Source organism: Hibiscus syriacus, unplaced genomic scaffold (assembly GCF_006381635.1).
Source record: "Hibiscus syriacus cultivar Baekdansim isolate YM2019G1 unplaced genomic scaffold, ASM638163v2 tig00111013_pilon, whole genome shotgun sequence".
Classification (NCBI taxonomy): Eukaryota; Viridiplantae; Streptophyta; class Magnoliopsida; order Malvales; family Malvaceae; genus Hibiscus; species Hibiscus syriacus.
In genome coordinates this window covers 217,406-231,698 of record NW_024062953.1, presented here as the reverse complement: position 1 = coordinate 231,698, position 14,293 = coordinate 217,406, and the positions used below count along the sequence as shown (strand labels likewise).

The 14,293-nt window shown below is 37.8% G+C and overlaps 2 protein-coding genes across 3 annotated transcripts; one reads left to right on the top strand and one right to left on the bottom strand.

The window, feature by feature from the left end:
- Positions 1–145: 145 nt before the first annotated feature.
- LOC120150102 (aspartate--tRNA ligase 2, cytoplasmic-like) lies at positions 146–13,943 on the top strand. Of its 2 annotated transcripts, XM_039162819.1 has the most exons (11): positions 146–728; positions 833–943; positions 1,063–1,176; positions 1,505–1,795; positions 1,874–1,984; positions 2,166–2,219; positions 2,532–2,611; positions 2,717–2,832; positions 3,581–3,695; positions 3,917–4,054; positions 13,925–13,943. In XM_039162819.1, exons 1-10 carry the CDS (start codon positions 216–218, stop codon positions 4,041–4,043), a joined length of 1,632 nt encoding a protein of 543 aa, XP_039018750.1. In that variant the 5' UTR covers positions 146–215; the 3' UTR covers positions 4,044–4,054; positions 13,925–13,943. The 2 variants fall into 2 exon arrangements, with proteins under 2 accessions (XP_039018750.1, XP_039018749.1); XM_039162818.1 differs by lacking the exon at positions 13,925–13,943 and having other exon boundaries at positions 3,917–4,154.
- On the bottom strand, positions 5,906–11,285 carry LOC120150103 (serine/threonine-protein kinase STY13-like). Its single transcript, XM_039162820.1, has 4 exons — positions 11,176–11,285; positions 10,621–10,773; positions 9,224–10,223; positions 5,906–6,521 (listed from the first exon to the last, which is right to left on the bottom strand). The coding sequence occupies exons 3-4, from the start codon at positions 10,129–10,131 to the stop codon at positions 6,182–6,184; spliced, it is 1,248 nt and encodes a 415-aa protein (XP_039018751.1). The 5' UTR covers positions 10,132–10,223; positions 10,621–10,773; positions 11,176–11,285; the 3' UTR covers positions 5,906–6,181.
- Positions 13,944–14,293: the final 350 nt, after the last annotated feature.

The window sequence follows — 14,293 nt, the reverse complement described above, 5'->3', positions numbered from 1 at the left end:
GAGGGGATTAGTGGAAGGAGAAAACACGGGGAAGGGACAAAAATGGCAAATTACTTGTAAACATTAGGGGCTTAGGGTTTCAATTGCCCCAACCTTTAAATATTAGATACTTGGGGTTTCAATTACTTCATAAAATCCCTTTTCTTTTCGTCTTTATTTGTGCCAACGATTGAACTTAGAGTTGCTATTCCAATTGTTATATTTTCATCAACATCATGTCATCTGAATCGAAAGAGCAGCAGCTGAGCAAAAAAGCCGCCAAAAAAGAAGCTGCCAAACAGGAGAAGTTGCGCCGCCGCCAGGAAGCTGCTGCCTTGTCCTCCGCGGCTTCTTCTCTCTCCGTCGAGGAGGATGATCGCTTTTCCTCCAACTATGGCGACGTCTCTCTCCCGGAGCTCAAATCTTGCTCCCAAACAGATGCTGGCCATTGGAGCCTAGCCATTTCCTCCATGGAATGGACCCCTGTTGGAGCACTTACCCAGGATTTGAAGGAGAAGGAGGTGCTTATAAGGGGACGAGTCCACATAACACGACCTGTGTCGAAGAATATGGCGTTCGTGGTGGTGAGGGAAAAGGGATTTACCGTCCAGTGTCTGGTCACTACGCAAGGAGAGGGAGTTAGTCGTCAGATGGTGAAGTTTGTTGCTGGACTCAACCGAGAATCCATCGTTGATGCAATCGGTGTGGTATCTGTCCCTGGGAATCCCATCAAAGGAACCACCCAGCAGGTACCGACTTTTTCTGATAGAGCTTTTCTTTTCTTTTACTTTATTAACTGAGAAAAATGAAATTCTGATATCCATTGATGGACCTTTACTTTTTATTGTTCAAGGTCGAGATTCATCTCAGAAAATTGTATTGTGTGAACAAAGCTTTGCCCACCTTACCCATTAACGTTGACGATGCTGCTCGAAGTGATGCTGAGATTGAAGCTGCCTTGCAAGTATGTAATAAATACCATTATTTTGCTTTCACGGTGGAAAAAGAAGCAATGTATACATCTATATATGTCTGTATGCATGTTTACCATCACTCACCCGTCTTTCCTTTAATCTACTACAGAGTGGGGATAAACTTCCTCGTGTCAATCAAGATACACGTTTGAACTTCAGAGTTCTTGATATTCGAACCCCTGCTAATCAAGGAATTTTCCGCATCCAGTGCCAAGTTGGAACCGTAAGTCTCGGAGGATTTGCTGTTGCCAGCATCTTCTCTTTCTTTCTTTCTTTCATTCTTGCTTGCTTTCTATCACTATGATTGTCACTGCATGCTATCATGCCTGCCCTTGACATTTTTCTTGTCCACAAAATTTTAACTGAACAGATATGGATATGTCTTGGCATTCGTTACATTTCTCACATCAGCTCAAGAACTTGGTTTTTGTTCACCATTGTTTAATATAATCTTTAATCTCTAAAGATTATAATTGTTTGTTTATTTTATTGTTTCCATCTTCTATCTAAACTGCTAAATGTTTTCTCAAACAAGTCCAAACATTCTGCAGATATTTAGGCAATTCTTGCTGTCCGAGGGTTTTGTTGAAATCCATACCCCTAAATTGATAGCAGGCTCTAGTGAAGGTGGTTCTGCTGTTTTTAAGCTTGACTACAAAGGGCAACCTGCATGTCTGGCACAGTCTCCTCAACTTCACAAGCAGATGGCAATCTGTGGGGATTTTGGGCGGGTTTTCGAGATTGGCCCTGTTTTTAGAGCTGAGGACTCATTCACTCACAGGCATTTGTGTGAATTTACAGGTCTTGATGTTGAAATGGAGATTAAGAAGCATTACTCTGAGGTATGATTTGTTGTTGGCTCGGGTCATGTCTCCTGATCTTCTATATGGTTTAATGGATATTTGATCCTCTACATGCAGGTGATGGACATTGTGGACAGATTGTTTGTTACTATGTTTGATGGTTTGAATGAGAGGTGTCAAAAGGAACTTGAAGCTGTAGGCAGGCAGTATCCCTTTGAACCTTTGAAGGTATATATCCATTTTTCAGTTCTGCAATACTTGCATAGCTATTAAGCTTCTGTACTATTTTGGAAAATTAAATAACCTCATAGTAGGCAGTTAAATATTGCTGGAATGGAAAGAAACATGCAAATGTGGAATTCTTTTTTTTTTAATCTATATTCTATTGTTAACTGTTTGTAATGTGCAGTACAAGCCAAAAACCCTGCGTCTTACATTTGAAGAAGGAGTCCAAATGCTGAAGGTAAACTTGATGCTTTTTGGTTATTTAAGTTCAAGTCACTTGTTGTGGTATTTTCTTCTTCTTTTTATTTGCACTCATGTTAAAGAGGAAATAGGTGAAATAAATGAGGTGACACAATCAATGCACAATAGAAGTAATTAGAATGGTAGCAGGAGAGAATATAAAGTGGAAAAGGAAGTAATTTGCTTAAGTTGTTATGCTTGGATCAGAAACCAAGGATTTCTTATAGATCGGCTATGTTAAAAGGTTGTCTTTTTTTTAGCTGATATTGTTTGTAGTTCACCACCTCCCAATTTTCATGTGCTTGTTCAGGATGCTGGTGTGGAAGTTGACCCTCTTGGGGACCTTAATACAGAAGCAGAGAGAAAACTGGGCCAGCTAGTTTTGGAGAAGTAATTTATAACTTTTACCTCTTTCTTGTACATTTTTGTTCTGCTGTTGTTTTTTTTCTATTGAATGTGATTTTCTAATTATGATTTTAAAACTGTTTATTATAGGTATGACACTGAATTTTATATTCTGCACCGCTATCCTTTGGCTGTGAGGCCATTCTACACCATGCCTTGCTATGATAATGCCCTTTATAGTAATTCATTTGATGTCTTCATTCGAGGTAATCAATCTGATCAATAGATCCTTTCTTTGTTCTCTTTATGCATTCTTGATCTATTTATCTGTATCTGTGTGTGGGTACTTTTGTTCTGCTTAAGCATGTTTTTGTTAGACATTTTACTCTCTTTTAGATATATATTTTTAAAAAATCCCTTTATATGGTTTTGGAATTTTTGTGTCTGATATTCTCCTGACAAGGTTTCTCTTTTTTTTATAAGATTCTCCTGACAAGGTTTCATGTGAGGATTTTAGTTTCATTGGTACAAATGGTTTCAAGAATGGACTGAAATTGTTAATTATCATGTCAGTGTCAAGAATAATCATGTCCTCTGTAAATGACTGAAAATGTGAAATGAAATTTGAAATGAACTCCAAGCAAATCTGAAGCTCTTTTGATGGGGTATGGTTTTCCTGCCTGGATGATATTGTTAATAGAAGATTATAGTGCAATATTGTGGTAATAATTGAGCAACGATTGGTTCACTGGATTAAAATAATGACATTTTTTGCACTAATTGAATATGCATGTAAACCTTTTTTTTGTTTGTATCCAACATGATATAACTACATTCATGGTCTGTTCCTTTTCCTAATGGGCTTACATTTGTTGCTAATTCTCTCTTTGTTTTTGTCCCCTTGTGTGATCTTAAACTTAGGAATCTCTCCATTTTTTTATATTATTGTTCTCTTGAAACTTATATATGGTAATGCTATTAATGAAACTTGTTTAACTGTTTCGTATCCTTTAGGTGAGGAGATAATTTCAGGAGCCCAGCGTGTCCACGTACCAGAATTTTTGGCAGAACGTGCACTGGCATGTGGAATTGACGTCAATACAATCTCAACCTATATTGATTCTTTCAGGTAGTCAAAAATCGCCACTTTCTCTAGTACCTTGCTTTTCTTCTAGTAGTAAGTTTCAATAGTGAATCTGTATTGACCAAACTTTTGATCGGATAAAGTATGAGAAGTGGTTATAATAATATTTTTATGTCAATGTTTAAATAGTATCTGTTGCTGAGGCTTTTGTTGGTGCTAATAGAATTGAATAGCTTAGAGTTCTTAATGCTTCTGCACTTGTACAGATATGGTGCTCCTCCACATGGTGGGTTTGGAGTGGGATTGGAAAGGGTGGTGATGCTTTTCTGCGCTCTGGGTAACATTCGTAAAACTTCACTTTTCCCTCGTGACCCTCAAAGAATTGCTCCGTGATGACATGATAGAGCAGTGCTTCATCCCATGCTATTTAGTGGTATTTTATTTGAAGTTTGTTAAGGTGTTTAATGGATAGAGAATCGAAAGAATCTTATCTGTTTTGTCTTTGGAGGTTTGATGGTTGTTATTCACTTGACTGATTGTTCGCTGTTGTATGTTTTGACTTTTGAGACACGTATTTAGAATAAGGCGAGCATTAAGACACAAAAACAGGTTCTTGAATCTTAAAGAGAGTAACTCTGCAAATGAGCGGGTCGGTTGTTGACTGTCTCATGATCTAAGCAAGCAATCAAATAGAACTAGTCAACTTCAATGTTCCTCCTTGCTTGCTCACACGCATTAAGTAGAAATAATTTGGGTTTGATGGCATGCAAGTTCCTATCACATACTTATCATCTTTATCTCTTGAATTTGACTTTAAGGACCCTTCAAAAGGGTTAACCTCTCCAATGGAATGGCTGTAAGATATGCCCAAAGGACTCAAGGATTTTAGTTTATTCTTGCAAGCATTGAACATGACACGGTTTTAAATGCCAGGGTTTCATTGTCTATGTTGCAAACTGCAAATATTGAAATGCTAAGGAGGATCTCCTGCAATAACCACCGGCATCAACATGCCAAGCTAGGGCCTAGGAAGAACCTGCGACTTTTGGAGGGAGTAAGCTCATTTATCTTCCTTATAGATTCGAGACTTATCATCTAGTTGATAAAATCAAGCTTTAACGAGATCATTTCGACAATGAAGCATTGGTTAATATTCAGTAGAGACGTCGGATTTTGGAATCTCAACTTGCTAACCTACAACCTCATTCAAGAAGGCTCGAATCTCTTCGTATTGGCTTCAATAATCGTGTGCCAGCTGGTTTGTCCATGAGGACGAAAATATTAGGGGGGGTCATGCAAGTACAATTCTAACCTTTAGAATTTATTATCAGAATTGCACGTCTTAAACTAATCTTAGGCATAAACATATAGAAACCGAACAAGCAAGAGGCAAATATATAATTGCGCTTTACACCATTATAGCACGCTCTTTTCAACAGCTTGCGCCTCAAGCAATATAATGGTTTTAACACCTGAAGAAAAATCTTGTGCCTTGACAACATCGACTACATGATGGAGCAAATCATTTGTCAATCATGTGACACTTAGGATGAGTATTACAGATGACTTATTTTTAATCTGGATATCCTCTAATCTTCCAAGTTTTAAGGTATCACTAAGAATCATATTTTATGCTTATGTCTAGATATGTGTTGGACACCGATATTTAAAAAAAAAATGAAAAAGTAGAGCTCATTTTGGCAACAGCTAGACAAAGAGCCCCGTCGGCAAGCCAAACAAAAGGAGTCGGATAGAAGTAGAAAGGAATGTCATTGGTAAGATAAATTACGTGCAATTGCCTCTTTGGTTCCATATCCATGCACTTTTGATTTGTTAAGCATGACAGTAAGCTCCAATGCAACATCAGAAGTGGAGCGGAAAGGCCCAACTGTATGCATCATAGGAATAGAAGACGGTGGAAAGGAAGGGTAGATAACCCAAGCTTGTACCTGTAGTAACCACAACCCTCACCACCAAAGAGGAAACTATCTTGCTGCTTTTCAGGAATCATGGCTTAATAAGGAAAACAAAAAGTGACAGCAGAGTATACTGATATTGAAAAGGAAACTCTAGGAAACAAAATAAGAATCAAATCCCTAACAACAAATCAGTGGCAGTGACCACCAGGTGAAAAAGCAAAAGAAAACACCACAATAAGACGTTGATCTAATTGAGAACCCGCTTTTAAACAATAAAAGAGTTAACGGATGTGGCAGGCACTGCACGCGCGCGCACACACACACATATGGCTACAGAGAGAAACCACTTCACATCTATGATCCTCTTACTACTACTAAAGCTACAACCCCATTGGTTCAAGTGCAACTCACCAACATAAAAAACCAGCAGTCTTAATCCTTACCTTCTTCTATTTGAAAACAAAGGAGAAAACAAGATTCGAAAGAAAAAAAAAAAAAAAAAGAGAAAAGTACTGATACATACACCAACTTATATTTAGATTCTTAAACCTGCTATTTTGATTTTCATTTATATCCTCTTTTCCTTTCTGTTCTTCACTCTTTTATTCTGGATCAGTCTATTGTCATTGGTTGAGCCATGCAACACCTAAAACGAGCCTTACGAACAGTTGTCATTATCTCAGTTTCCGCATTCTCGAGCATCTTCACAATCTCAGTAAACGGAGGACGAACTTCTGGGTTAACGTCCCAGCAACGGATCATGATCTCACTCAGAACAGGGAGACAATCATTTGGAATAACTGGACGTACACCCTTGTTCACCACAGCAAATGCTGCCTGCACTGCAGTCATGTTCTGGAAAGGGAGCATGCCAGTTATAAGCTCCCAAAGGACAATTCCAAAACTATACACATCTACTTTTTGCGTGTAGGGCCTATGTTGTATCATCTCTCTGCAAGTGTAAAGAATAGCACAGAATCACAACCAACAGTATCATTGTCATAAATAAAGACAATTTTGAATAAAAAACGTAACGAATAGACAACTCGGACGCCACATCAACTGATTAGCAAATATACACAGTTTCATTTAAAAGATAATTCAGCTAAAAAAATGAACTAAATGCTAAAACAAATACACCAATGACACCAGTACGTAAATACGACATATAATTGCAACTCAGTTTCCGATACTCCATTTGGAACAGGAAAGCATTTACCTGAAACATGCAAGTAACATGGCAAGCAAAATTCAAATAAAAAAAAAAGGAGAAATACGAAAAGTAAAGAGTAATAAGATGAAGTGATGTGATTTTCTCAACTTTTTTCCACCACGGTGGGGAAGCATTATTGAAGTGCATATTAAGTCAAGGCACGAGGAACGGAATTAAAAATACACAATTTTCGATGCCTCAACTTATTTCATTGCTTTGAGTATAAAACATACAGAGTACATTATGTATTTATGTCTGCGCCTCTAGCCGACAACCGTTAGGCTAAAAAACATTCATGGGTAATAAATATATATACATATATGACATTCTACGTTATCAGATATCATTATATCAACTCAAGTATCACACTTTAACTTTCTATCAAAGTTAAATTGTGAAACTGGAACTTATCCTATGAAAAGAGTATCCTTCAAGCCAGTCAGTACTTTGCCCTCTACAAAGGCATTAACAATTTTCCTACCCTAACAATCAACAAGACCGAGCCAAATAGAAAGAAATTTTGTAGAATCATCTTAACAAGAAAATGTAACAATCACTTTTAACAATCTGTTTAAGTTTGGTAACCCAAAAAGAATATTCCCAATTTTTGGAATAGTTGGCCGGACCGTACATTCTTTAATTGCTGCGTTTTGAACTGCCTCATTTTAAAATGCAATAAAAATCTTAAATTGCTCTATCCAAATTAACCTAACTATGAGACTTGTTTTAAATCTAGGAAATTCTTGGTAAAACATACTTACGTCCGACCTCCTTATTTGTGCAGACTTCATAGTAGGCCATTACTAAGTACATAAAAAGAATTGCTCAGCTTCCTCTGTTGCGACCATGAGTTTGGAATTGAGTCACACAATGGGTTTTATTTTTCCATTCGTCCTTTAATAAGGACCGGTCTAATTACATAAATAGGAAACCTCTTCTAGAAATTAAAGAAATCACTAAAATAAAATCGCAATCGAGAAACCTGAGAAAAGAAATCAACTGAACAAAATCACAATCAAGAAACCTATGCAGTACCTAGAAAACTCAAACTTATGCCTTTCCTAAAACAGGTTCGGCCCACAAACATCCACAACATCCTCCCTCTAACTCCTTGCTTCAACTCAACATAGGCCATAAGTAAGTACATTGATTCAATTATTTGTCTTTCTACCTTGCTTCGCATGACACAGCAGAAACAGTAACCACCCAACATTTAACTACAACTCTTAACCCATCTGTTTGTTTACATCACTATTACTCGATGCATAGTTATGTAAAGGCTGTAAATAACATAAAAGTTGATAAGATCGGGAAAGTGAAAACCCAAGCTTCAAAAGTAAGTGTGATAGATCCTTTGGCCATCATGAACAGATTTGTTCCAGTGGATGAGGCAGATAGATTTGGATGCTTGGGAATTAGACTCTTGAGAACAGTACCATAGAAATTTAGAGACAAATCATGAGTGCTGCCTGTGAGTCCAACCTCACTGCTGTGCAATAAAATGTGCACACAGTAATCTACAAGTTTCAAATAGACTGAAGGGAGCTTTAAGAACTCCTATCTTGCTCTGGTACAACCAACACAGTTTATGTGCAGCTACCAGAGGTAATCACTGAGCCATATGGAAGCCTTGGTTGTTATTTCTTATAGTGATATGGTTTTATGAATTATAAACAAAATTAATGGATAAGTATGCATTAATGCTTGATGAGCACTTTATTTATCAAGTATCCATAGTTGTTACATTTTTATGTTGCTTCAGGAAGAGGCCTAAATTACTGTAAGCTGCAAGGCATCCAAATACAACCACTTGCACCTACATTGGAGAGAGGCCTCAAACATTCAATCTTATGAGATGATACTTGTACAATCCACAATAATCTAATCCAACTTTCTTCTAGATATGCAAGAATTCTGTGAATATACTCAATAATTTCTTTACAATATCCAGTTGAAAGTGGGGATCTACAACACACCATATCAAATCACATTTATTAATGTAGAAACTTCCTTCAAATTATCAAACAAAAGAATCAGATATTTTAGAAGAAACTGCATAACCAAACTGAGATTCAGATAAAGGCGTAAATAAGTTTTATATTAACTTGACAATTTTAAAAGAAAGCTCAAAATAATATAGAATCAAAAGCTAAGAAGATGCCAAAAACACAAGATAGCAGAACCTTACACGGAAGGACTTACTCCCTAACACAATCCACAACAAAAAACATAATAGATTGTTGGAAAAAAATGTTAATTAAACAAAGGGGCAAGAAATCTATGCAAAAAGAAAGCACAACATTAAGGGATTTCTTTACAAGTTCCAGGAGAATTCATGCCAACTAGTGAGAATCTTCTGAAAAAATGAAAGAGCCAAAACAAATGTGAATGTACTTTATAACTTGAAAGAAACTGTTGTATATAAGGGTCTAATGACTTACGGAGCCATCCAACGATATGTCCCTGTCTCGGGTGTCATGCCCTCAGTCTGCACCTCAATACGTGCAACACCAAAATCTGCAATCTTTATTGATTTATCAGCAGCTATTAGAAGGTTATCTGACTTCAAATCCCGGTGAATAAACCCAAGCCCATGCACATAAGCCATCCCTCTAGCAACATCCAATGCCTGCTTGACTGCCAATTTCAATGGCACAGCGCGATTCTGCCTTTTCGTTAGAAACTGTCTAACTGAGCCTCCCTTAGCATACTCGGTGACGATACACCAAACCATTGGCTTACGACACGCCCCAATAAATCGCACAATATTAGGATGCTTCAGTGTTGCAAGCATCATAAGTTCCTGCTGAAACTGCTGTTCCATAACTTGTGCCTTCTCAGGGCTATTCTCAGGCCTTTCTAATATCTTAATCGCAACATCCTCACCGTTATATGTACCCCTGTATAACTTTCCAAAAGCACCTTGAGCAAAAGCTGTACCCATGTTAAGTCTTCTTAAATCGATAGTCCACTCATCATAATTCTGTAATACCTCAGTTTGGTACCTGCCATCCATCAATGCTTGAGCTAATGCATCATCATTAAGCGCATGGCCAACCTTACCAGGACGAAACACACTCTGGCCCACAGAGACAGAGTAATTGTGGCGGTTCACAGGTTTTAAACCAGGGTGGCCTAAAATGTGGGTTAGAGAATCATTAGAGTCCACACTACTGTTTTCGACTGACATGGACATTGATCCACCAGCATTACTTGTTTGTAAACTGTCAATAGACATGTTTGTTCCCTCGCCAAGTTTTTGATAGAACCCTTGAGTGAAATCATAGTAATTGTTGTCATTATTGTTGGTTCCTCCCATAAGACCCGTAAATTTAGGCCCCTCGACCATTTTCCCAAAAGTGAATGAAACCTCAAATGATCAAATCAGGATAACAAGTTCTCTTTAGCCCAAACTCTTGGTCCAGTCACTCAAGATATCACCTAAAACCAACATGGTGAAAGTTTGTGAGTTCCCAACCGACACTAAGTGCTAGAGATTACGGGCAATCAGCAAGCATTGCTTAAGATTTAAGATATAAGTTGTGCCTAATTTGTCGAGTAAAGGAATTAAAGAGATAAACAGATATAAAAATGTGACAGATGAAGCGTCAGTTAGCCAGCAAAGGGAGGTAAATTGTTGTTTAGAGATGAGAAAGAAAGTAGAGAAGTTATTTTCGGAAGCAGTGTCAAGAAATTGGAATACATCCAGGTCCTTCCATTTTCTTTGTGGTTTGTTTTTAATATAACTGATTTAGGAAAGGAGATACCAGCTAGCTTTAGTTTCCCGTTTTGAAATGTTTGTTCACCCGTTTAATTTTAAAAGAATGGGAAGACATACCTTAATTTGGTCAAGGAAAATTAAAAGCCTCGGAGTTGCAAGCACACCTTAGAAATGCAGTTATCTGGATCTCAGATTGTTTAAGCTGAATCGAGCGTATACGCCAAAATATCCGTTTCTGAGACAGTCAAACCTCCAAACCACCACCGATAACTGAGAATGAAAAGCAGAAGCGGCAAGGCAATGACTTAGGCTTAGAAAAATAAATTCCTATGGATATAAAAACATTCAACTTTCAAATGCAAAAATTTGCCCCAGGACTATGTACTTAGATCAACTAAACATAAGGAACCAGAACCAAAAAACGATTCAGCTACATATTTTCAACAAAAGAAACACAATTTGAAATCGTTTACTAGAAACCAAATTGAACCGAAATATTCCATTTTAATAATAAAAAATGTTAAAAGAAAACATGTTCCTTCAAAAATCAAACGACGTCAGGCATAGATCAAATGAAAGTAAGCTTAGAAATTGAAGAAAAACTGTAAAAACTAAGGCAATACAAGTATCAACAGAGCATATTCAGAAGGGAGAGAGAAATCGGATGCATACCTTATCCCTAACATATAACAGAAAATAGAGAAGAACTGGAGACAGACATAGATGAAAAGCACAACAACAACAACAACAACAACGAGAAGAAGAATGGGATGGGAGGAGCAATCCGAGTCAGTCTACGCTCCTCATTTACTTTCGAGGCCTCGTTTTAATTGTGACCTGACCCAGTACCACTCACCATTACTCTTTCTACTTTTCCAATCGCTCTATCTCCTTTACACGTGTCCATAAATCTTTTCTTTGTTTTGCTTTTACGAGGTCCTCATCCTCCATCCTGTGATAACGCGCGTGCCCTCCTTTCCCTTTGCTCTGCTTTTTTTTATCTACCGAGCCTTTTATTTTATATTTTTCTCAATGAATTATAAACTGTTTTGGATTGGGACACATTCATTCTATTTTATTTTTATGCCTTTATTTTTGTTGACTTGTTCAAAATTATATTTTTTTAATTTAAATAACAGAAATAGCTGTACTCACGGCTCCATTTGTTGAATTGCGGCGTTTTTCTCGAAAAATTATCGGTGATCAGTATATTTATCGATTTAATATTAGTCATATTATATTTTTTGATCTAACACCCGTAGCAGTAAAGCGCGCTTTCTGTCTCACGTTATATGTTGATTTGGCGTCACGTGGGATATAGCGCACCCCCTGTTCCGCGCTATAGCTATTTATTTGACATGTGGGGTATAACACTGTACAGGGGACGCGTTATACCTTTAATTACCCTCAACCTTCCTTATAAATACCCCTCGTCCATTACTTTCATCATACCAAATTCTCTCAAATACTCTATCTGTTTAAGGTATATTTTATAATATTTTTAATATTATGTATTTAATTTATTTAAGCATTTTAATTTATTTATTATTTTACTAATATAATTTTTTTGCAGATATATAATGGAAGATGATTTATTTCGCTTGGATGAAAATCATATATCTCGACACTTTGATGTTACGGTAACATTTTAATGTTTTAATTTAATTTAAATTATTTGTAATAATTTGTTGATTTATTTAATGCATGATTATTAGATTAAGAATTAATTTGTGTAATTATTATTTTTTAGGAGAAGGATCGTGTATTAGATCCTTTTATTAGGAATCTTAAGTTAGTGATACCTAGTTGTGTCTTGCCGTATTTAGTAGAAGCTGGATTTGGTTACATAGGTAGATAACAGGGTCACTGTAAGATAGAACCAGACTTTATTTCTGCCTTAGTAGAGCGGTGGAGGCCGGAGACCAACACATTCTATCTTCCGTGCGGAGAGTGCACGATTACACTTGAGGATGTTGCTATGCACCTAGGGTTTCTGGTGGATGGAGATGTGATATCAAGGATCTCGCAGGGTTCCTGGACTACTTTGTGCCAGAATAATCTATGACGTGTCCCGAAAAGTTTTATCGGAGGTAGGATACCATTAAATTGGTTAGATGTTAATTTTCGGGAGTTGAGCGCAGACGCCTCTGAGGATGAAGTTAAGATGTATACACAGGCATGCATATTGCAGTTGATAGGAGGGTTGTTGATGCCGGACAAATCTCGCAACCTAGTTCACTACATGTGGTTGCGACATCTTAGCGACTTTCATCTGGCCGGATCATTCAGTTGGGGCTCGGCAGTTTTGGCTTTGTTATACAGGGAGATGTGTGGAGCCACTGACTACAGGCGTAATGCTATCGGCGAATGTCTCCTACTCCTGCAGTCTTGGGCATGGTATCAATAGCCTTTTTTATGTCCCGTTGTGAAGAACCCATTCGTATTTCCACTACTTCTGAGGTAATTACAAAACTAATTTTGTATATTAATAATTTTATACAGCGTATAATAATTTTTTTCCTTGAATAGGTGGTCTACTGATAGGAAAAATCATCAGGAGCTACCTGATGATTTAGAAAAAAAATTAGGGTACTAATCGATCAGAAGGCTGGCACACATGTATGAATTTTAATGTTTAAAAATCGATTTTAGATTATAGTTATATAATTAGATTATTATTTTGATAAAAAAATATATAATATTTATTTTAGTTTGAATGTGTGCCATATTGTACTGATGATATGAGGGCGGTGATCCCACCTGAGTTGAGGGGCCCATAAGATATTTGGATGGCGATGGTCCCTCTGATCTGTTATGCGACTGTCGAGTGACACTCTACTGATCGCATGCTCTGGCAGTTTGGTTGTTTTCAACCAATTCCAGAGAACCTCGTAATATGGACGAGTTGCATAGCTTAGATAGACGCGACAAGACAGATACAGATTGGCTGGTGAGGCATCATGAGTGGGTCGTGTTGTGGGAGGATCGACATAGGTGCCTTCCCCGTAGAGAGTCCATTTTTGATGACCTCTTGATGTTTGCTGACGGTTATTATGAGTGGTTCAACAGTAACGGGAAACCGTTTCTACTTCCTGGGGATGCACGAGGGTAGGCCTTTCCGTGACGTCGATAGAGACGTTCACCGACACATGACCATCGTCCCCCGACTCATGGACGGAGAGCATGTGCTTCCGGTTCATCCTCAGCTGCACCAGCATGACCTTCACAGTAGCCACCGCCTTCACCTGGTTTTATAACCCCGCCGCCACCACCGTCACATATGACCCCTCCTGGAGGCTATTATGGATCTATGTTTGTAGATTCGACTTGGGGTTCATATGCTGAATATATGGCGGGTTCAGCCTCATCACCCATGGCCGCAACACAGACACCTTCTGTACATTTTTCACACTCAGCGATGTATGGGTTTTATGAGTTTTCTCAGTTTTCGCAGGCCGGTGGGATAGTCAGTCATACACCTCCAGGGTCCTTATTCTATGGAGGTGCTTCATCGTCATCAGCTCCTCATCAACCTAATGTACCTGCTCATGACGACGACGACGATAACGACGATGACGACGACAACGACGATGATGATAGCGAAGAGTCAGAACCAGTGATACGAAGAAATCCTCCTCGAGACCGACAGCCACCGCCCTGCGGAACACATTCGCGACGCAGGCATCGATAGAATTTTTTTATTATATTTGTATTTACTTTATTTTGTTAAATTGTAATTTTTTATTATTTCTCATTTAATACTTACTTTATTTTGTTAAATTTGTTGGAC